Below are 24,933 nucleotides of genomic sequence, written 5' to 3'. Positions count from 1 at the left end.
ATATAACAGAGTCACACACATACATCTATCTCGCACTGTAATTGAAAGATAACCTTACTTGCAGATACAAGTACTGCAGATTGCGAAGGCCCTGGAAGATGTTGTTAGGCAGTTCATTCAAGCCACAGCGGTACAGGTGCAGGGCGTGGAGCCGTCCGAGCCCATGGAAGGTCTCCGGGGACAAGCTGCGCAGGTATCGGTTGTCTCCCAGGTCCAGTTCCTCCAGTAGTGTGAAGCCTTGAAAGGTGGAGGGTTCGATGTAGGTGATGTTGTTGGAGTAGATCCACAGCGTGACTGTGGTGGAGCTGAAGTGGCCCCGCAGTAGCCGGTGGATCTTGTTGTTCTGGAGGAAGATGCGCTCGCTGTGTGGTGGAATACCCTCGGGGACGGACAGGAAATTGTGGGCCTGGCAGCTGACGGTGCTGGGGGCTGAGTAGCAGATGCAGTGGCGTGGGCAGGACCAGGACAGCTCCAACCCCCAGAGCACCAGTAGGAACTCGAGCCCACAGCCTGCAGACAGACAGATGCACACACACACAAATATTAGGCACTCCTGTTAACACAAATATCTAATCGGCACATGGCAGCAACTTGGTGCATTTAGACATGACGACCTGCTGAAGTTCAACTCGAGCATCAGAACGGGGTAGAAGGGTGATTTAAGTGACACTGAACATGGCTTGGATATGTACTAGACGGGCTGGTCTGAGTATTTGGAAACTGATGATCTGCTTGGATTTTCACACCCAACCATCTCTAGCGTTTACAGAGGATAGTCTGAAAAAGAAAATATCCAGTGAGCAGCAGTTCATTCTGTGAAAATGCATTGTTGATGCCAGAGGTCAGAGGAGAAGGGCCAGGCTGATTCAAGCTGATAGAAAGGCAACAGTAAATCAATTAACCACTCATTACAACAGAGGTATGCAGAAGAGCGTCTCTCAATGCACGACACGTCGAACCTGGAAGCAGATGGGCTGCAGCAGCAGAAGACCACAGCAGATGCCACTCCTGTCAGCTAAGAGCAGGCAACTGAGGCGACAGTTTTCATGGGCTCACCAAAATGGGTCAATAGAACGGAAAAACATTGCCTGGTCTCGATTTCTGCTGCGACATTCAAATGGTAGGGTGAGAGTTTGGCATAAACAACATGAAAACAAGGATCCATCCTGCCTTGTGTCAACGGGTCAGGTTGGTGGTGGTGGTGTAATGGTGAGGAGGATATTTTCTTGACACACTATGGGCCCTAAAATTGGGCCCCTCAGTCGAGCATCATTCAAACACCACAGCCTAGTTGAGTATTGCTGCTGACCACGTCCATCCCTTTATGACCACAGTGTATACATCTTCTGATGGCTACTTCCAGCAGGATAACGTGCCATGTCACAAAGCCCAAATCATCTCAAACTGGTTTCTTGCACATGACAATGAGTCCACTGGCCTCCACAGTCACCAGATCTCAATCTAATAGATCGCCTTTTGGATGTGGTGGAATGTGAGATTCTCATCATGGATGTGCAGGTGGCAAATCTGCAGAAACTCTGATACGAACATCTCAATATGGACCAAAGTATATGTGTTGGAATCTTGTTGTATCTATGCCATGAAGAATTAAGGCTGTTCCAAAGCAAAAGGGGGACCAACCCGGTACAGGCATATGAGGAAGGTGTACCTAATAAAGTGGCCGGTGAGAGTGTGTGTGTGTGTGTGTGTGTGTGTGTGTGTGTGTGTGTGTGTGTGTGTGTGTGTGTGTGTGTGTGTGTGTGTACGTGTGTACGTGTGTGTGTGTGTATAGAGGAAAAGAAAGCACAGGCACATACATTTATACATAATGAGTAATGGTTAAACATTATTTTAGAAAAGAATACTATAGCATAAAATGAAAACGGCGACAGGGTCTGACCAGCAGAGGGGCTCAGCATATGCACCACAGTTGACACGGGGCTATAGGAAACGCTAAGTAGTTGGCCAAAGAAAGATATACAGCAGGGGGCAGCGAATAGTCTGTCCAGGGTATTAATGCTAGAAAGCTAAATGATGATGAATAGCTCAAATGAGCAGCAAACCTGTTGGTAGATACAGATGATCATTTGACCATGGTGATGTGTGCCTTTGGGATGCTTGTTAACAGTGTGTACACCGCAGTCCTCTGCTGTGTGCAGGCCTGGGTGACAAATGAGGAGTAAAATGAGCTATTCCAAATCTGTCAGAAGCTATGTGCTGGGAAATAACTGCTATTGACCAACAGAACCATAAGACAGTAAGCTAGATGCATGGTATTTCACTTTCACTTATTTTACAGGCCACCTGCTATGAATGTCTATCAGATTTGTCTTCTGCTGTAACCTAAGAACTTAGAGCCTCTAAATGGCCTTACAGATGCTTAGTTAAAGCTAATTTAAGCCTAAAGGGCCTACTGTTCCCTACTGTTTTCCTACTGGTTTTTGCCATGCTTGAAGCTATTTTGCAATGCTTATCCGACAGGTTTTTAAAAAGGATATAAAAGGAGCTATTTTTACATCATATGAGACTTGCTTGTCAAGAAGTTTCTTCCTTTTTCTCCAGAAATGTTATTCTAAACTTCATCCCTGTCATTCACTCAAAATCGATTTGTTCGCTACCTCATAGCATCACTCTAATCCTTCAGGTTTCTGCATGTGAAAAGCAAGAGTAGGGAATTACATGCTTACGAGGAGACAAGCAGATATTTATTGGAACATTTTTTTTCTCGCCCAGATGTGGCTAAGCTGTGACATTCACACGCAGACTGTGTTGACCTTTAATGATAATTCCCTGGGCGCTTGATGACAGCTCTTGAGCTGTGTGTGCGTGCAGGAGCCTCGCTCCTAGAGTGCCCATGTAATCCTGTTTGTCCAAACACTGCTCCACAAAGAAACATGCCCTTCCTCTCTGCCATTCCTCCACTCCTCCACCCCAACACCCAAACCACAGGCTTCTATCTACAGTTGGCCAGGGAGCAGTGCATGGCTGGTAAACACTGTGGAGGTAAGATGGGCATTTTCCACAAATCCTCTGAGATCTCTGTAAACAGGTAGTCTAATGGCTCCTAGCTGGATGTCATAAATGGGAATGGAAGCACGGAGCAGAAAAGGATCCATCCCACAGAGCACAGGAAAAACTAACACACCTCCTTTATGGGGAGACCACCACTATCTCTGCGCTCAATCAGGCTGCAGTACGATGCTGGCTTGCACGCAAATTCTACCAGGCGAGTGTGGAATAATAAAGCAAACAGCACTGTGGCATTGTGGAGCCATAAACAAACAGCACTGAGACTTCTAATTCCAGCAAGAGTTAGGAGAAACACTATGTCTAAAAAAGCTTGGTCATGTACGATGTAAACTGATCTCATGGCTTTTCCTCTTCCTTCATGTCTTTCCCACACGTGAGAACATCTTGATGTCTTCCATTCTGCCATTCGAGTTGATCGTGTGCTGATCGTGTGCTGAGCATGACGCCAGTTCTGAATGGAAGGAAAATACATGCTGGATGGACCGTGGGAAGATGAGTCTTGGGTGAAGGTCAATTCAGCATGGCCTGGCAACGTGACACAGTGCTGTGCGAGTTCCCTCATCCTCCTGACATCTGCCGAGCTCACCTCGCATTGGTCAACTCACGTCGCAGTTCTCTTGCTGCACTCCTCATTCTGCCTTTTGTACACGTGTTTTTATTAACAGATCCAAATGCGTGCCTGTCCTTTAACTCGATGCGAGAATCTCCCTCTAGCTCTAGCGTGCCACTGTTTGTTTTTGCTGCATGGGTGTCTTTAATCAAATTAGGTTCTACTTTCTCACTTGTAGATGGGATCAGCGCTAGATAGCACTGATGGATAGATAAACACCCAGCACACAGTCTTACCCTATTTGCTAACCTTTGTCAGAACTGCTCCAGTTTTCTCTCTCACTAACCCATCACCTGCTTTAAGTGGGAGCTGCTGGCTGGGTTTGGCTGTGGTGCGGCGACTGAGTGACAGACACTCTCCTTCTCCATCCGCTCCGCCCTGGAGGGGAAAACTACCTCCAGAGGCCTGCTGCTTCACACCTGTCCACCACAAGGCCCCTGGAGCCCAGTGCTCCTGCTGCAATTTACACCCCTCTGCATCTCCGGGCGTTAGCAGGGCCAGGGGGAGCCAGAGCTGGTGAAAGGAGATATATTTAACGGCATGCCAAAATGCATCGGGCAGACACCTGGTTACAGCTAACGGTGATAAATCAGGGAGAGGGGACATGAGGGTAGTGGGCTGCTATGAGACAAAAATGGAAAATGCGGAGGTGTATTATCATATTGTTTGCTCACACGCGGAACCTGTCATTGACTGGAATCACCGAGGTGGCTCGGGACCGCGTCATAGCATCCCCAAGACAGCCCCCCCCCCAAGCCCTTCAGTGCCAATAATGCTGATTTGAATTCTCGAAAAAAAAGATGGATTTTTGCCAAAGGAACAGTGAAGGTGTCATTCCCACCCCACTCCCTCCCTCTTCCGCCCCACCTTTCCCCTTATCTGTCTGCCTATGACGAATGCAGTGGAGAGCTCGTTACAGGGAGGATGATTAAACAGCCTGTCCATGGGCCTGACGTTTGCCCCGCTGACCCCGAGGCCACTGGGCCTTTTCATGCTTTGCAGTCAGCAAGTGCAAAATAACTAAATAAAGGCATAAAATAGAGTGGCATTGGTCCCCAGACAGACAGTGGAAAGTCAGTCTGCTGAATATCAATGAAGCATAGTTCACACTAAATTTGCCCTCATGAATAACACATCGTTGCTAATAGGAGAGAAGCGGTCCTTCTGTCTCTCGGCATGGCTCTGTCCACCATTACACTGGACAAACTCAATTTCCTGTGTCTCTCTAAGGACCCAGATAAGCGTGCTAGTGTATGATGCGTCACTTATGTGGCCCCTAAATAACATGCCTTCAATTACGAGGTGGTCACAATGATGTACACACACACACACACACACACACACAGCCTTGATTAATCTGACTTGTGTTTGCATCAACAGGTTGTTGGAATATTGTCAGTCTGACATGCCTTGAGCTGATCTGAAGAATTTTAGCTAGAGCTTAGGAAATATCTGTAAACATAGCAGGCCTAGTAATGTAATCTTAGTAAATTTAAGTAAATATCAGTCTGAAGAATTCTTTGCTGAATCAATATTTACATTATAAGGAGAGTAAAGAAATGGCTCGTTTCCACCCAAAGCTTTTATGAAAAACAAACATGCATTATCAAGCACGCTTATTATGAGCTGAACAAAAATCAACCCAATATGTGAACTTCTGATCCCACAGTGCACACAAGACAAATGCTGAGCGAGGAGATGCCGATTAAACGTCATGACGACGATGCAGGTACACCCAGAGCTGGACACAACGCGAGGCCACGCTGCCTCAGGGCCAGTCATGCTCGTCCTCTGCCCCATCACTTCAGCGCTAAACCTGGCCTCTTCTCCGCGAATCAGTAATCTGAACGTCTCTTCTATAGCCTGCCATGCCTGCAGACACCCCATTCGGCACTTAGTGTACTCTGTACATTTAGTTACAATATTGACCGATTATCCAACAGCTTCTCACAGCCACCAAAGAGGGACATCGATCCAAAAAACCCCAGTCAGCCTGATCAGCATTGGCACGGAGCACTTGGTGGTGACACCATCTCCTGTCTGCTTTTTTCCCCATTTCCCCATTTAGGATCCAAGTTAGGTTTGATTTCTTCAAACACGCGAGCAGCAGATGTAGATCTCCTAAAAACCTGACGACAGCGGTAATTTGGAGCCATCGGAGTCATCCCTGACACAAGCCGGTGGAGTCCTGCAGTGATGGTGTATTTACCTGGTGCGCGAGACAGCATATCAGCTACAGTGTCTCACCTTTGTTTCAACTCCTCGTGGTCAGTAGTGATTTGCCGAAGGGAGACATGAGTGCCGTGCTATATCCTGCGCACGAAAAAATCAACAAAGGCTCCTGGGAAGAGAGACTATAGATGTAACTGCTAAAGGGAACTAGCTATGTTTACGTCTTATTTCATTTACCAGCGTGTGAGGCTGAATATGGGGCTCAGCTCACCACTGAGTTCTGGCGAGTTTGTCATCGTTTATTTTAATTCACCTAGATGTATCCTTAACACCTCTATTGGGACAGTAAGCAACCGTTATTCTTAGTTAAAGGCAGACATCACGGAGGGAAAGTAAACACGCTGGAAGTGGTAGAGGTACAGTAAACGTCTGAAATGGAAGCAAATGTATACTGTGTTTAGTGGTTCGTGTGAATCTTCTTGCTCTCTCTTGCTATCTTGCATCGATATCGCTGGTAATAAGCTGTGACAGGCTGGCTGTTGGCTCTGAGCCAAAGCATGCGCTCTGAAAACCTTTCTCACTTTTCTGCCACTACTCTGTTAATAACTTAGTAGCATATGTCTTGTCTAGTGCTGTGCGAACCACACATTCGTGTGAACACTCATCATTATTTTCTGATCAGGCCAAACGATGTCATATTATTCCAAAAGGCAGCGAGAGCTGATGCTTATGCTGTAAGATGGAGAACAGAAAGGGATGTACGAATCGCATGCCCAAAACGCTGGTGCTGAGAATGGCCCGAAAAGGTCCTTGCACGTGGGCAAGGTATTGAAACTTGTATCATTGGAAGCGGAGCATGTGGCAGATGTGATAACGTGGAGTGTGACGTGGTTTGGGCCCTTCTACCAGCCGGTCCCAATCACACCTGAACCATCCCTCACCGGACCACCCATACCGCAGGCATGAATACAGGGAGCAGTGGCCAGGCACCGGTTGGGAACCTGTCCCCCTGCCAAGCGCTGTGTCCAGCCTAAGTGGATTGGGTCTTTCATTACTGACTAAGTTGTTTGTCCCTTCTCGTCTTGTTACCGCTGTTTGACAACGAGCGCCTCTGGCAAGGTAGACTAATGTGTCCGCTAAGCCAATGGAATTGATTAAAATGCAGGTTTTGAGGCTCACTAGCGTGTTTGAGGGCGGTGGGTGTGCAGCACATGGAGGAAAAGCCAATAAGGTGACAACTGATCGCCTCATAAGCGCCTGGTGCACACGCGTCACTCCCAACCTCCGCTGATGGGGCTCGCGCCACAAATGCATCCCCCGAAAACACACCCAAACACACACACACACACACACACACACACAAAGAAGGGGTGGATTCTGAAAAAGTGACAGCAGCAGAGGAGTTAAAACCAGCCAGACTAAGCAGGCCACAGCCACTGGGAGCATGTTAAGAATACAGAGAGATGTCTGAAGAGGGGCAGTGCACACAAACAAATCCAGTTTGCTACTGGAGGAGGATTTACGGGGCGAGGCAGGGACTGGGGTCAGAGACGGCGGCTGACAGCCAACGAGCCCTGAGATGTTTAATACTTGTGTTTTTCATTTAAATGTGAGGAATATGTCAGTTCTGTTTAACTGCATGCAGGTCATGTTTTTGATGTTTGTTGGGACTGTAGTCTGGCAGTTGGAAAGTAGAGGCAAGGTGTGCAGACACACCGGGAGCAGTCTGTCCCAAGCACTTCCTCCTTCAGCCAGGGCCAGGTACTGCTCGGACTTATGGGCTGTCCATTACAGGCCCCACAGGAACGGCTCCATATTCGCCCTTTTGTATGGAACAAGCCACATATCTTTGCAGATTCGCCTGGTCCTTGCGAATAATATTCCAGTGGATTGTGTCCAGCAGGTTCAACATGTTGTCAAGTGCAATGAAGGAGCTTTAATACACTCTGGCCCTGATTCAGCCACTACAGAAAAGACCTGTTACTCACACCTGTCCTTTCAGTTTGCCTGATTTGTAATAACTGTGAATCCTTCTTTAACAAGCTGTTGCACATTAAAACTTCACTGTGCGGGCTGTGGCAGAACACCAAGTGCCTCATTCGTTAATTACAAGAATCTCCGGAGAATATCTGTAATTCAGTGCTGCCACCAGTTCGTCTCCCTCCCTGTAATCGCTTCAGTTCGATCCCAGTCGACGGCGGCGGCGGATTTGAATGCCGGGTGCTATGCTCGGGGCGTGTTCGAAATACGGCTAATCCTTCTACTGCATCTGATCCAAATTTAAAGCCCGAGCAGTCCTAGGCGATCATCCAATACAGGTCCACTATGGCGAATCATCAAGTAGAGCTCAGGTTGTAATTCTGGAGGCTGAGGGCGCTCGCCGCGTGAGCTGTGGGGAAAAGCTTTTTTGTGATGAATGATTTAGGGGGTGAACGCGCGCGTCTCTCGCCCAGGGCTTGCCTGTGTGCCCCGCTGTCCTCCTCCTGATCGTGGTGCCGACACGGCTCACGCGGCTCACACGCCTTTCTGCTGGCATCCTTCAAGAAACCCTGGAGCCGCCGCGAACAAAGAACTCTTGCCTCACACGTGTGCATGCGAGCAGCACCCGTCCCACATACTAACCACTCTTGTGGCCCAGATTTGGAAGAGATCAATGATTTAAGAGGCTTTTTTTATCGCATGCCTAAAAAGTCCTGAAAAATCCTGTAAGAAAAGCATGCATGCACGCACGCACACACACACAGAGCGGTGAGTGCTTTGACCTACTGAGTTATAAGAGCATCATTTTTGGTTGAAGCAAGGCAGGAAAACACAATAGCAGCTGATTAGAGACCAGAGTGGAGGAGCGGACTAACAGACCGGCCTGTGCCGCCATTACTGCTCTTACAGAGCAGATCCGTGCTGACGGGCGACCCGCAGGGAGGAAACCTCTCCACCGCCACTTTGACCCACACACTGCCCAGGTAGCAATCACCGCAGCCGCAAACAGCCCACACACAGACGTCCGCCATGTATATGCCCACGTGGCCCGGAGCGCTCGTGGTTCCCTTTCACAGGCCCAACCTTGGACACCTTTAATCACATATACCCACATTCATACGCTTAGAATGCATTGACTTCAGGGCGCTTTTTGCAGACAGTAGCGTGAGCACATATAGGTGTAATGACTCACGCGCTGAGCCTAGAAACTGTTCTGAGATCAGGATTAGGAGTGCAGCAGGCAAAGCCGCGGTTTCCCGCTGGAGACGGACATGCAGGTGGCGAGGGGTACTGTAACCGTAGGGAAGTAATCTCTTTCCATTAAGTGCACCTTCTCAGACCTCTTTCCATTGATCCTGGTTTAATGTCAAGTCATTAACTGTACAGCCTGCGATAATGAAGTCCTCACACACTCTGCAGGGCCAGTCCTACACCTCTTTAGCCCGGGAAATATGCAGCGGGCGGCAGGCAAACCCCTTCCTCTAAACCCGGGGGCCACTGAGTCCTTCCTGCTACACAAGTCCATCCTGCCAGCCTGCTCTTCTCTTCCCTTGCAGTGGCGCCTCTGTCGGCTCCTGTGCGTCCATCCCTATTCCAGCGGATTCCCGTTTCACCCTGCAGTTGCAAAAGTAGAAGAAGGTGGTGTCTTGCCTTTCCTTCGCGCTCCACGGCTCTCCTTGGACCTGTCTGTCTCTCTCGCTCTCTGACCGACTTCCCTTGTGTGGATGCTAACTGTTCTGCTGCCCAGCTCTCCAAATCCGGTCACATACTGTCTAAAGCAACCTCTCCATCCGTCCCCTGAGCTCAGTCTTATTATACACTTTAATTACAGGGTGATATATACTTCTTTCATTCACAAATGCTTTCAATCTATCTTTACAAGTGTCTCTCTACCCTCTATCTTGTATTTCTTAGGAGATCTTTCTCTACGGCTCTCTCTTTATCTCAACACCCTCGCTCTCTCTCCCCTCCCTCTTCTTTTATACTGCTCTCTCTCTCTCTCTGTCCTTCTTTCTCTCTCATTCTTTCCTGCTACGTGATATGGCGGCCATCCGTGAGCCCCGGCTCCGCTTGTTTACGAGCGGATGGCAAACCCACGAGCCTCGGCTGGATAAAACACAGTGAGCACGCAGGCCTGATTAAAGCAAAGCCAGTCTGGACTTCAGAGATAGTACTGCAGCTTACGGGATTCACTGTTCCTGCTCGAGCAGCCCAACGCTCAGCTGCAACTTCAAAGTCTTCTACCAGCCACTTTTCAAAACGTGCATTCAATCAGGTTAATTTCTTTTATAGTTCTGATACTTAGGCCCAGTTTATCCATGAAACAGGATCTAAGGCTCATGACACTACATTTGAAAATACCGAGCTGTCACTTCGTAACAAAAGGGGAATGGATCAGCGCGACACAACGTGTCCTATCTGTCTTTTTTAATGTCCCTTTTTCTAGAACGGCTTCTGTACAAATATGGCAGGAAACATAGTTTTGGGGAACGTACGCATTTCTTTTGCCCAAGCATTCTGCTTGAGGCTGAATATTCCCTCTTTCATGGGTCTTAGGGTTCCCGTGCACTCATCACAACTTTGTTAAAACTTCATAGTCCAGATTTGTTTTGTCAGCAGAATGAGGAGGGAAGTTCTGTGGCAAAATTTCCTCTGCTGTCCACTGCTCCGAAAGAAGTCGCGCAAATGGCAGCAGCAGCATGAGCGATTAAAAGCCAATGTGTCCCACTTTTCCTTCCTGTGCTGCCTCAATTCCCTTTGTGGCAGGAGTGGCGTTATATTGATGAGACACTGTCATTTTAGAGTGACAAAACAGCGAACCGAGCAAAGTTGGAGAAAAAGGTTTGTGCTCTTACATAGACAGAACTTGTCAGTGCATGTCACAACCTCCAATGGGTAACTTAAAACAATAGTCAAACAGAGACAGATGAAGGAAGGCGTGTGAAGATAATGTCTGGGTTTGCAGTGCCACACAAAGCTCCTTCAGATATGGATTCAGTCCATTAACGAGTGCAGACGCCTTGCGCGTCTCCCGACCCGGGACCATTATCTTCACGCCTCCCTGCCTGAGCCACTCTCGAGAATGACGCTGGGCTCGTTTGCCTCTCCTTAAGCTCCAGGTGAAGAAAACCCCAAACCATGCAAGTTCCTCCACATCATGAGCTGAAATGGCACTCCCGTAGGGCTCACTGAAGGCTCGGTCAGGTCTCAGTGGTCCTGCAGCAGATGTGGGGAGGGAGGGAGGGAGGGAGGGAGGGAGGGAGGGAGAGAGAGAGAGAGAGAGAGAGAGAGAGAGAGAGAGAGAGAGAGAGTGTGTGTGTGGTGATGGGAGGTGAAGGACTGAGGATGACAGGAAAATAAATGCAGGACAGCTGGTCATGCAAATCCCTCACCTACCAAGACTGGCAAAAAGCCTACCAGATGTGAGAACACCATAGAATACCCAATACAGGCTTTCAGGGGTTAGCCATTGGGGTTGGCCAATGGCTAAGTCTCTGCTCTCTAATGTTCAGTGAGAGGTGGCAGCCTAAGATTGTTTTCCTGTTAAAATGGTACAAGGGAAGTAATTGATCTCTTGGGTCTCCCCAGTTCAGAACACTTTAAGGTCCTTTGATTTTCAATCAATATTTCCATTGGCTCATTAACTTTAACAACAATTATCCAAGCTCTGCTCCCTTACTGATCCCTTCCCACATAAAGGGGTTAAGCAATTGGGAAGAGTAGTGCATGGTGCTGGAGCATAGGGTCTTAATTTGTGCCTAAAGTTCACTGGGGCACTAAACAGCCAGGTACTAGAAAATGGAGATTTGGAGTTTAAAAGAGTCCCACGTCATGCTGTATACATAGACAACGTGGGAGTGGAACTAGAGAGTGTATTATGTGGGTGTGGCCAAGAGGGGGCGCTCTCCATAGCGCGAAACAGCCACTCAGCTGAGAGCTTATTGCTCTTCTCGCAGTGCATTCCACTGACTGCACCTGTGTTTGAAGGCGCAGCTGTAAGAGGAGAACCGTCCTTCCTGCACAGTGCAGAGAGGAAAATGACTTTTCGCTCATTGTTCTGGGACTAATGGGAGCTGGAAGTGTGAGAAATTGAGACGGCGGAGGAGGAGAAAAAAAGCCAGGTAGACACTTTTTTCGGTGGAGACGAAGAATCTGCTGCTAAATGACGCCCCCCCCCCCCACCTCCCATTGACTTCCTCTCGCTGTTTCTTTGACAAACTTTTTAGTGCTCTGATGGGAATTCATTCAGCAGACTGCTCCAGTTAAAAATGACAAAACAAAAAATTGGAAGCATATTTTTCATGTGGCAGGACAGTGCAACCCTGCTCGTGAGCGCCATCGCACCGATAAACCATGGTGGCCTCCTAGTGTGTGAGCCATGCTCAAATTGCCCTTTGTGGCACAAGTGTGCCTGGGCAGGTGTTCTGGGTAAACACCCCAAATTATTGTAGTGTGAAATATCAAAGCTTCTCTTTTATTTCTTTACATCATGGACGACAAAACAAATGTTACCGGGCGAAGCTGTGTGCTAAGCCTGGAAGCCCCCAGGATGTCCTACCCCCACCACAAGCAGCTAATCAGCATCCAGCTCCGCGTCTCCTGCTCAGGCTGCGGAGGGACACGTGGGTGGGGGCTCCGGGGCTGTTAAAATATTGTGTAGCCATCCACGCCTGGCTCTGCACCGCGTGATGGAAGCTCATTGTAGCCCTGCCTGAGCTTTCATTAGGGGGGTGTGTGTGTGTGTTGATGTTTGTGAGAATGTACTGGTGTGAGGCTGATGCAGCAGGACGTCCATGAAACAAAAGATACACATCCAGAACGTCACACGAGGAGCTTGATCTAAATATGTAAAAAAAAAAAAATGTCGTCAGAAAATGGGACCAAACAGAATCAAACTTGCACCTAAACCACACAGACCCTTTAGGTGAATTTCCATTAACAACGCAATTTGCTTCGCTTTAAACACTCGGTGGGCATAAAGGCGTTGCACTTTCCAGTGACTGCAGATTCAGCAACTGCACATTTTTTAAACTGTGGAGTCAGATCCATCCCGACCGCCCCGGTGTAAAAATGGACGGCACGGCTTGACTGCTGAAGTCCCCGTGTATGGCCCCTGCACGTCAAGCACTGCTTGCTCATCGCGAGGCATCGTGTGAAGGCCTGTGTGCCTGTGGCGCTTTAAGAGTGCGGAGCTGAGAATGTACACCGAAGATCACAAGCTAAGATCCAGGTGAGGAAAGTGCCCTTCCCTCCAAAACTGGGCTTGCTGATGTGACTGCAGATATTGGCAGATGCTTTTAAAACAAAAACAGATTAAGGCTCTGTCCCTCTGTTTCTACTTTTGCAAATGGGGTGCTAAGAGTTGAACACAGCCCCAACGCTGACCCCGTAAGATGAGTCTCACATTAGTCACCCTTGTTGACAGTGCCTGATAATTCCACAGACCCTGGAGCTCTTCGTGGCGTAGAGTGATGAATCCCTCTAAGCAGCTGAAAACGGTGAAAGGTTTCCACTATTCCACTAGCTGAGTATGGACTGAGTAAGCGGATGTGAAAGGAGAATCATATGAATGTAATCACCAGAGGACACGCTAGTCCATCCTCTGATATCATCACTTAAATACTTTGATGGCACTTAAACAGCAGTCCAGCTGGAAAACGGCATCCGCATTGCTGTGTCCTTTGAAAAGAGATTTGTCATAAAGCAGATTAATGTGCGATCTAGGGAATCTGAAATAACCCACTAGTCAGACCAAATACATTTTTAGTTCTCTTTCTTTCTTTCTTCCTTCTCTCACTCCCCCCCCCTCTCTCTCTCTCTCTCTCTCTCTCTCTCTCGCCCACGTCACTCACTCTTTCTCTTTATCTCCTTGTCGCTGTCATTGCTGCCGAAGATTCCCCACTCCTTAATTAGAGGTAATTGCCTGTTTTGCCCCGTTATGTCGATGTTTTCGTGCGTTTGGTTTCATTTTAGATTGCTGCGGTGAATGATTCCCCGTGCTTTCCTGCAAGAGCTGTAATAATTATGGTAATTTTCGCTGCCGGTTAAATGCAGGGAAGCACGGCCCAGCTTTTAATAGAGCATGTGCAACAGCATGGATGTGCAAAACTAACACCATGGGGGTTGCACAGCGTTTTCGATTACCGCTGCAAAGTGAACACGAGAGGACGAGAGAGAACGTATTAATTTGATGTCCAGACTTCATCCCTTCAGCCTTAGCACATAAACATGTTTGTCTGTTTAACTACAAATGTTTCTCTAATCCATTAACACCAGAGTCAGCGTCTGCTTGTATGTGTTTGCATCTGTTTGTCTGTGATTATGTGTGTTCGTGTGTGTTTGTGTGCACTCGAGCGAAGAACCTCATTTGGGAGCGGCTCGAGCCGAGTGTCTGCATTACTGCAGACTCCAGAAGGCACAGCAGAGGTGGCCATGCATCTTTATAGCACCAGCCGTGTACCCCTGATGAGCCACACTACTGTAGCCACATGAGCCACTCTACTGTAGACCTAATTTTCAGTAAATATGAACTGCAGCCACTGGCCAGTGGAGTGTGGGTACAGAGGGGCTTGGACTACCACGTACCGTGGCCCTCTGGGGACAGTGTAACAGAATGTGAATTTGGAGGTGGGCCAAGAATTTCCAGGCTCCCTGTGCATTTGTTATATAGATGTTCTATACAATTTAAATTGGTAACTCCATCTACCTTGTACTGCAAGAACATACTGGAATGTTAAGAGGAGGAAACAAATTCATAAATATTACACCATCCTAAAACATCATCACCATTTAGAAGTTGTTAAAAATTGTTAAAAGTTTCACTTGACACCGACTGTAGTTTGACCTTCAGAAAAGGGATAAATAAACAAATATGAAAGAAAAAAGTGAAAAGCGCTCCTTAAGTGTGCGCAGTGCGTCAGGGTTGACGGGCTGGTAGGCGTGGGCCATGCCCTGCTGTCAGCGGTGCAGTCTGGCCGAACCTGAGAACGCACCTGGCTGGTTGGTGCAGCACGGCTGCCTTTAACCAGCTCCAGCGATCTGGGCGTAATGAGATCCCGGCACGCTGCCTCCACTGGCCTGGCATCATTATTGCCGGCATCGAGAGGCAGCAGGAGTTCTACACTCCCACTGTCTGGCTGCATGGCCTGTGCTCACAGCTCACTGACAGCTGGCCTTCACGCCCACACACACACACGCACACACACGCAAATAAAATGCACATGTATACTCTCACACACGCACACAACCGACACCCACACACCCATACCCAGCCACGCACATACAAAAACTCACACATGAACTAGTGAACGGGCTCCATCGCTGTGCAGCACAGCCCGCTGCGCCCTGCACACCCACACGCCGAGACGCTTCCGAATTTGAGCACCCCAAGCTTGAGCTGGAACAGGGAGTGAGGAATCGAGTCAAGCTGGTGAGGAAGCGCAACTCATTCGCTCGCCGCGAACACACATCCTCCACATGGTTACCCACGCACGCCGCCTATGAGAGACACTCCAGTTTATGTAAATGTTCCTTCATTCGCTCGCCGTTTTGTCTCGTGGTCCCATGCAGTGGCATTACTGCGTGACATCATGCAGAATTCCAGAGAGAAGCCTTCCTGGGTCACATGATGATCCGTGCTGATGATTAATGTGACTCGTATGTCTTCCCAATAGCTTTCACAACCCATTTCACACTATAGACTCCTGCCCCTGGGTGTAATATCACAAACAGGGGTCAGAGAAAGGAGCTGTATATAATACAGAGTTGCATGGCATGGAAGCTCTCACCTAAACAAGCCCCTTCTGGTGTTGGGGTGAGCTTGTGATTTGGGCCTGTTTTGCTTGTAGTAATTTGACATTTATTGGTCTCTGATCCTACAGTCATCTAGCTGTTGCGACATGGCAGACAAGAGCTCATTATATCACACCTCTATTTAGTCTCACACTCACACACACTCACACACACACACACACACACTCACACACACACATATACACACACACACACTCACACACACACACACACACACACACACACTCACACTCACACACACACTCACACTCACACACACACACACACACACACACACACACACACACTCACACACACACACACACACGCGCGTGCACCTTAGTGGCAGACTATGTGTGAGCATGTATAGGATCCCCCCAGTGGTCTGGCTGGGACTGCGAGCATATGTCTATCACAAAGAGGCTGCAACATTCACACCTCACCCCTAACACACACATTCTCTCTCTCTCTCTCTCTCTCTCTCTCTCTCTCTCTCTCTCTCTCTCTCTCTCTTTCACACACACATATACTCACACATTGTGTCTGTGCTTACAACAGCACAGTCACCTTTGAACACTGTTCTAATTAATCCACTTCTTCATTATTCCTCATACTGCACTCTGACACAGATTCCAGAACAGGTGTTCAAAGATGTCCATAATGTTTCCCACGCACACTTCATCACTGGTGTGTCGGCACCGTGGCACTGACTACGCTGCTCTTGCTGGGTGCAGGAGGGTAGAAATGTTACAGGCTTCCTTTCTCGTCACCATCAAATCAAATCTAATGAACACATCATTCCAAAATGAAGGAAGGAGGAGGGCTGTGAGTCAGAGGCCAACAAGAATAAAGCGGCTTATTTCTTTAGTTAGTTGCCTGCGTGGTTTTCTCCATTTGGTTTTTCGTTTCGCAGCTCTGTTGTTTCATAAACACAGCCCGCCCAACTGTGGGAGACGGGTATCAGCTGCTCTACAGAGACGTGGTACCTGTGTGTGTGTGTGGGAGAGAGAACTGGAAAAAACATCACAGGCAGAAACATGGATCAATACACACACACACACACAAGCTCGTTTACTTCTGCCAAACCACTCCATGAGCACCACGGTGTTTAGCGCATGTAGGTCACCTTTCACCATTACATCCAGAGAGGAAAGGTACACAACATTAAAGAGTACATGCGCTTCTCTTCAGTAGCATCAGTGGGATTCCCACAAATCCCTTCAACACTTTCATTTTCCAACGGTCCTAACACTGTATTGCACAGAGGGATAAATAAACCTGAATTGGGCTCAGGGCGCTCAGGGAAGACTCAAAACTCATACCACCCCTCGCTCTCCTCGAGAAACTGATTATCAGACATTCCGCACCTGAAGGGAAGACACTCAGGGCTAGCCCTCACACAACTTATTCTGGTCAGGCTAAATGTGCGTTTACACGAAAAGATAAATAATGGCACGTCGTACACCGATAAAGTCTTCTGAAAGTATCTTCTGAACATGGCTTGATGCACAGGTGTAGTCCCTGCCCTGTAAAAGGCTTGTCCACGAGGCACTGTGAGCAGTAGAATGGATGTGTTGGCCAAGGATGTTTTAACGCATGTGGGTGTTTGTTTTAACGCATGTGGGTGCTTGTTTTAATTTGTTTTAAATGGTGTGTTTGGTGGATACGCAAAATGTGGTGTATGGTGTTACTGAGGGTTAAAAGGCATCAATTACACCATATGACCCTCCCTGACTTTATCTTTCTCTTCCTCTCTCTCTCTCTCTCTCTCTCTCTCTCTCTCTCTCTCTCTCCCTAGCAGCCTGTCATGTGTCTGTGGCCCACAGCCCTGCTACATCCAGCTGTGATTGCCTCTCCATGGCTTCCGCTTTTTCTCCATCTCCTGTCTTGCCCCCCCCCCCCCCCCATGTTTAAGAGGAAAGACTTCAGCAAGTCAGAAGATGAAAATGTGTGAGAACAAAAGAAAAAGAAAGAGGGACAGTGAGAACCAGGGTACTGGGGGGCCTTGCAGGGAGGCAGCGGGCACAGCGTGTCCCTCCTGCCTCCTCGCAGCCGTTCTTGGAGGTAAAACCACAGGAGACTTCCTGGAAATGGCTACAGACTTCACTTTTAAATTCAGCCACTGATTATGGAACACTCGCAAAAGGCACATCCAAGTACTCCGTACAAGACAAGAAGCAGGTTTGAAACAGAACTAGAAAAATATTCTCCTCCCGATAGCATCATTGCATAACCGCACAGCATAAAAACAGAGTACAAGCGTGCCTGGTGCACTATTATGTGCACTCTGTCGGGAGTTCTGGTTATTTCAAATTCCCCTTCACCTTGATGAAGTATGAACGTCGTTCTGTTTGTTTTTTACTCCTGTTTTTCATCTCGGAATTGTTTTTTTTTTTTTGTTTTTTTTTTTTGTTGAACATCTGCAGTGTTTGGTAGTTAACGCACATCCTGCTATTTCGGTCCAGCATCTGTGCCATAACATATTGAGTATCTGGATGATTCTGAAAGTTGAGGATTCTGGCGTGAGATCTGTTGGTATGTCAAGTTCAGCCATAAAAACATTCTTTGCCATCTCATGGTGGAGCACCTGTGCAGCAGTTTTCCCGGCATGGCGTCCATCTCAGTGGCACAGAGGCGGACCGACGCCCCCTACTGGCGGACCCGCCTCGCGTTTGGGAAGCAGGGAGGGTGGTGCCTCGTCAAAGGGCCTGGTGCACAGATCACACAGCCCTGGCTCTCGCAGGAGAGAGACGGGACCAGTGGCTGTGGATTTTGGGCCCTGGGTTTCCAGTAGAAGTAAGCCCTTCAGTGCGGTTGAGCAGAGCCAACGCCACCTGTCAGAGGCAGCCAGGGGGGTCACTCTGCTCTGGGGGAGGCTGGGAGTGGAAGTGTATGTATAGTGTAAGTGTAGTGGGGGGGTTGGCACGCTCAGCCATGCACAGCATGACACAGCAGAGGGGTGTGTGTGTGTGTGTGTGTGTGTGTGTGTGTGTGTGTTGCTTTTATAAGCATGTTTTTAAGGGAAAGCTTTGGACTGCTCTTCTACACAGGTATTCTGGGCTGGCTGATGTGCCTGAGGATTAGTACCTGTCTGTTTCACCAGCTCAGATCAAGCTCAGACTGGCTGTGCTCACACGCACTCTCTCTCTCTCTCTCTCTCTCTCTGTCTCTCTGTCTCTCTCTCTCTCTCTCTCTCTCATGCTTACTTGCTTTTGTTTTTCTTTCTTTCTCCCTCCTTACACTGTCATCAGTGCCTACACACAACTTAGAAACTAAACAAGTTGAGAATATCTTAAAAATAGGCCACCAAAGCATTACCCTGTATTTTCTGCTAGGTCTGGACATCTTGGATAAAAAGCCACATTGGTATGCTGTTGCAGCTTGCTTCTCAAGAGGAACCAAGGTTTCTGCTGCGAGGCCGCTGGCGTGTGGAGTCAGTAATGAAGGGGTGGTATTTATGCACTTTTTGGACAGCATCATTTTTTTGATCTTGCCTACAGTGTCCTATTTTGTTTGCAAATGGCAAATCAGAATTGGAATTTTTAATTAGATTGGCTGATGAAGGACGAGATTCTGAAGCACCAAAGATACCTGGTCTAGAGTCACAGTGTGTGGGGCTGTCATGTATACCAGTGTGCCCCTACACTGATATTAGCCCTCCCTGTCGGGAAAGCAGCTGCTTACACTGGCGATTTGCTAAAGTAACAGAAATGAAAGGTACCGTGACAAGGCACTTTTGCAAGAAAACGTTTGCAAACCCTTTGAAATTGCCTAAATTTCTACTTGAACGGCACCCAAAAAAGTGATCTTGTCATCATTTAAGTCAATTTGATGGTATCGTTTAACAGCGCACATTTTGTTCTACAAGCATTCTTCATTCTTCAGAAAATGGTTTAAACAATGAGGGTCATTTATGTGAAGAGGGAATCAACCAAGATAGCAACTAGTGTCACTTCCTTCATCGGCAATCAGCCTTACACAGCAGATATGAGAGATTTTGACGTATTGCAAATCAATCTGGGGCTGAACACAGTGCTTCACATCATGCCACATCATTTATTGATCCCAGAGCGATCAATTAAAGTGAACAGTTAAAGTGATCAGGTGGAATCCGTTTTTATATGCAGTTTGTCTCATCGGTCCATGGAATACAGCTCCAGGAGTGAAATGGGACGTGTGATCTTTAGCCAACCTGAGTTTCCTGGTATCCTCTCAGTGCATTCTCCTCTGGGTTAGTGCCTTTTCAGGGTAGACTCATGAACACAGATGTTTTCAAATGTCTGCATTTCCTAAGATGCTACCCTGGAGATGTCACTTGTTTGAGGTTTCTAGGGCATGCACATGCACTGATCTTGGTAGGACACCCATTCTTAGGCAGAGGAGAGAAAAGGCAGAATTTCTTCGATCTGCAAGCTATGTGCCTGACTGTAGACTAATGGAATCCCTGTCTTCATAAATCCTTTTGCAACTATACGTTGTCTTATTTGCTACAACTGTTTTTTTCTTCTGTGGTCCTTTGAGCTCTTTTGAGCAATACTACATACTACACATCCTGCAACAGAATTTGGCTGGAAACCAAAATAAGCTAAACCAAATGTTGGGTTTGGTGTGTGTGTGTGTGTGTGTGCGCGTGCGTGAGTAGTCTTTTTAACAGGCCCATAACATCTCTTTTTTTTCTAGAGATACATTTATATACATTTAAAATGAGTGACTGAGTTTTTCAACAATATCTTTAATAAAGATTTGACAGTGTAAGCTGTTATGTTTGTGTGTGTGTGTGTGTGTGTACTTTATTTATTGCTACGAGGAAGATCAGATCACATTTTATGAGCAATTCATACAGAAAGTGAAATGGCTTTGAAGGTTTACCTGCAGCCGGGATTTCTGACATTAGCACCACTGGCAGGGTCTTATACTGAGCACTGGGTACTAGCGCACTCACCTGAAGTGACCGCTAGCTTTAGAGTTCCAGTCCACTCTGTTCCAAACTGAATGGACTTATCAAGACCATCTACGCATGAAAAGGTTTAAATGTTCAAATCAGGCCACGAGGAGCACCATTTAAACTGTAATGTGATCTAATTCTGTCAGTGTCTTAATACGTGGTTTCCGCTTCATTGATTTCCGTGCATTCTCTCGCTCCCAGCGCAGATGGCCAGAGAGGAAATGTCTCTTTGCGCCTCCTTTTTTTATTATTCAAAATGCATTTTGCATGAATGCTAATATTTGTAAATGGAATGATAAAATGCAAGTAGTTGGTGGGGAGCAGAGTTTGCTTACCCATGCAGTGTGTGAGAGATCACAAGGTTGAGTGACTCGGAGCGAAAGGCAGGGAGAGAGAGAAAACGTACAAAAACAGTGGAGTGAACAAGCCAAGATGGAAGCAGTGGCCTGAAGGCCACTGGGCAGCACTAGCTGGACTAATTACCCCAGACTTTCTGCTTGCAGTCAAGGTCAAAGAGGTACAGAATGCGGAAGAGCGAGAGGGAGGGAGGGAGGGAGATGGGAGGAGAGGCACTTATTGCACTCTGCCCAGTCTGGTGGAAACCCTTCCTCCTCCTCATCCTCCTGTTTCGACTCAGCTCTGACATGTATCCACTCCCCCCTGATCTAATAAATGCGCACTCGTAGGGGCTATGAAACGACTCGACAATGGTGCTGGATCAAAGATCCCAGCGCGGCGCTTCCGTCTGCCGGGCTCCCGGCCTGGGCTGGCTCCACTGCCGAGTCTCCGCTTCTCCCTTCTCCCGCCCCGGCGCTCTCTAGATTTGCCTTGTTTTTAGTTTGCTTGTTTGTTTGTTTGTTTTTCGCCTGGTTCCGGCTGCGGGTTTGACGCTGCCGTCGATCGATATTTGATCTATCTTTTCCCCTTCTCTTTGTTGCCGGCGTGGAGCAGAAGTGCGTGTCAAAGTGCGAGCCTCAGGTAGCCCCTGCCAACACAACAGCCACTCTATTGTACCGGGGGATAAGGATGCAAGAACTGGGAGGTGTAAGGAAATTACGGAAGACGAGCAGGCCGCACGGCCACGCTCGCCATTTCATTTGGCCCTGTTTGATTAGGTGCTCGAAGGTGTCGTGCGCTGTGAGGTAGGACAGAGCCCCACGATGCCGCTGATATCCTTCCGATATCCCTGCGACGTCCTTCCTGCAAGACGGGCTCTGCGCTGCTGTATTGCTTTCTGTAACGTGTGCTTATTTGTATTTTTTTGAACACCGATAGGGAAGTCAGACAGTAATTTGTTCTGCATTTGTGTTCACGGCACGTCAAGAAGTGCAAATGGTGCGCACCAGCATAAGTCACGCGGCTCGTCTCAGGAATGTTAAACAAGTAACCAGGGAGATCTGCTCTAAATATGAGCCTCATTAGGCTTCCTTGTGTTCATTCCTACATGTGTGTTAATGGCATGTTTTGAAAATATTAGCAAGTACACAGATCACAGTAATTGCTTTGACCTTTTCTTGCTGATATTCCTGCTAGCATGCTACTCAGCCTGGCCATTGAGGGATTTGTTCATCTCCACAGAGATACAATTATGTAAATATGTGCATTTATAAGAATATGTAAATTACACTTCCTACTGTAGATGTAAAAAAAAATTAAATATGAAAAAAAAAAATACCAGTGTTTGTTTCCCACTCACATTTCATTATTTTTTATTTTTTATTTTTTAGAACCCAGCAGGGAGATTTCATTCACACACCTCAACCTACTGGCATCTGAGTTGTTTCTTCGCAGTGACAGTATGTTGAGGCAGGTGTAGGACACAAGAGAGGTTTTTAGAGTGTGAAACGGGCTCGCCTGCCAACGCTGGCAGCTCTATCACAGAAACCCACCCACTTTTTAGCATTTAACACCCTTCTTCAGCCCTCATGAAGCCCAGCCAGAAAAATACTCACGTGGCCCTGGCAGCAGGTTCAGTTATGGCCGGTGGTGGCAGCTCGCATGGGCTAAAAACGGCTGGCGATCAGGTCAGTTACAGGCTTCACTAAACGAATCGATGGGAGGCGCTTGTTCCAACTCCTCTGTCAGCGTGCAGATTTCCCTGGGTTGACGGGTGTAGGCGCTCGCCTGCTGGCGCCATGATTAATGGCACAATAACGTTTACAGCCGGCATTCAACTTCACGCGTCTGTCTTCCGCTTGCCCTTTTTCTTCTTTGCCATACAATAATTCCACCATCCTTCTCTTGTGCTGGGGACACGACTGATGTGAGGAGGGGATGCATTCATCTTGGAGCTCACCCGCCTTTTAGGCTGTGTAGTTGGGGCAGGGATATTGGATTGAGTAGTGGGCAGTGGGTCGGGTGTGTGGCCGGGCCGGGCCGGGCCGGGCCGGGTGCTCGTCTGCAGATTGGAAGCGGTTGGCTGCGTGCCATAGGGGCTGCCCACTGCGTCTGGCTGCATTTCGGCTGCTGGGCTGCTCTGCTCTGTGATGGCTCTCTCACTGTGCCTGACAGGTGCAGAGCAGTGCAGCGGCAGCTCCTGACTGCATGACTGACAGTCTTAACGAGAGATGGGGGACTCGCGGACAGTTCGACTAATTGAAACAGGGATGGACTGGAGGTAATGTATGTGTGTGCGCGCGTGTGCGCGTGTAGATAGATTGTTAACACTTCACACTGTTTTTAGACTGTTGCAACAGTTCCCCCCCCCCCCCTAACAAGCACTAGTTTATTTTTATGCCTTGTGTGTTCGTAAGCTGTAGAGCAGGTCGACCCTGGGCTAAGACGGCGTGAGCCGAATGTCTCCTATCATGTGACGGCGTTAAAGAATGCATAGGCTTAACCCTTGATACAGTCAGCAGTGATAGTTTTATGTTCACGTGTGTATGGTAAGCTCTGCTAGCATGTTTATTCTCTATCTCATATACCAGTTCTGCTCTCTGTCTCTGGAAAGAAGGGAAGTCTCATGACTTCTGTGGCTGCTGAATCTTTTATATGTTTATCCGTTTTATCTGTGAGGCTGGTATATTATTTAAAACACCGTGTGCTGCTTATATTAACCTGCAGCGACAGGACAGAGACAGCCCAGGATAGGAGAATGCTTTGACACTTCTTCGTTTTTTCTCTCTCTCTCTCTCTCTCTCTCTCTCTCTCTCTCCCTCTCTCTCTCTCTCTCTCTCTCTCTCTCTCCCTTTGTCCTCTCTTCCCTGTCCCTCCCCCCTACACAAACTCTCATTCATTTAATGCTTCTTTCATTTCAATGTTGTCTGACTGCGAACAGACGCTGCGCCCCTTGTGATCACGCTCTGCATGGGTGCCTATGCTGCCACCCTAACGGGGCCGGCCCTCGGCCCGGCAGGCCCCTGGCTCACTCTGGCTCTGCGTGACCGAGTCTGCTACCGAGGCCTGTGGGACACGGTAACGGCCAGCAGCCGAGCGCAGGGAGGTGGTACTCACCGAGCGCCTGCTTCCTGACTTGGCCTGGCTTAACATCAACCCCCCACCTCTCTCTCTCCCCCAGCACCAGTTACAGCGGCCCGATCCAATCCATGTCCCGGCCGGAACCCGATCCCCCCCGCGGACATACTCGATTGATTGCCGTGTCAGAGGCCGTATTATGCCTTCCACTCGCTGAAGTGCCAATGGCAGGCATTCCTTCAGCGTCTGCACAGTTAGACCAGCGGATGACATTTGAGCAGTGGCCGCTGCTGCAGCTAGCCGCCGCCCGCCGGCAACCCCGCTAATGGTTACTTTACAAATGGCATTTACGCTTCCAATCTAGGCTCACCAGCGAAACCCAGCTTGATCACAGAAGGCGTAAAGGACCAGTGGTAATTGTTTTTGCCTGTGAATTGCTGGCCTGCGAGGGGTATTTTTTCGCCCCGATAACCATCCTTTTGTTAACTGGAATGGGCTCGATAAAACCGCACTTTGCCCCACCATAGGTCTAAGCACAGCGCATTATGCGGGAGAGATGTTAAAAGCTGTAATGGATGGGGACTTCATTCAAAACTTAAATGGATGCGTCATCCAAATCATGCATCTCCGCCTTTATTTGCACCATTAATGCACAGAACCCATATGCATTCTCTGCATGGGGCTCTGAATATTATATAATCCTGTAATACATGTACATGTATCAGTAAAACCGGCTAAAATGGGGGAAAAACAAAAGAATTACATGTATCAGCGTTTATGTTTCTAAACGGGCATTTTTGAAATGTAAACAATCCTATCACGTTATGCCCCGCGACCTTAGTTCAGGAATTTGCTCAATGACCTTTTAGAAATGTAGGGTATAACATTTTATTTAAAAAATCAGCCATCATATGTGTAACAAAATAAAAGCCAGAAGTCCCATTATACAGATTTTAAAGAACAACTGAAATCTCTTGTGGATCACGTCTCA

At 48.0% G+C, this 24,933-nt stretch overlaps 1 protein-coding gene across 1 annotated transcript in view; it reads right to left on the bottom strand.

Moving 5' to 3' along the window:
• The window catches only part of rtn4rl1b (reticulon 4 receptor-like 1b), a 108,519-nt gene that overhangs the window by 3,123 nt on the left and 80,463 nt on the right, over positions 1 to 24,933 (bottom strand). Inside the window, exon 2 of the mRNA XM_026997665.3 lies at positions 59 to 510. Coding sequence (XP_026853466.2) covers positions 59 to 510 — 452 coding nt within the window. The remainder of the gene's footprint in view (positions 1 to 58; positions 511 to 24,933) is intronic.

The sequence above is a fragment of the Electrophorus electricus genome, chromosome 17 (assembly GCF_041902795.1).
Source record: "Electrophorus electricus isolate QZ-2024a chromosome 17, ASM4190279v1, whole genome shotgun sequence".
In the NCBI taxonomy this organism is placed as follows: Eukaryota; Metazoa; Chordata; class Actinopteri; order Gymnotiformes; family Gymnotidae; genus Electrophorus; species Electrophorus electricus.
Note: the sequence above shows the minus strand (reverse complement) of the source record. Positions and strands in the feature narration are given on the sequence as shown.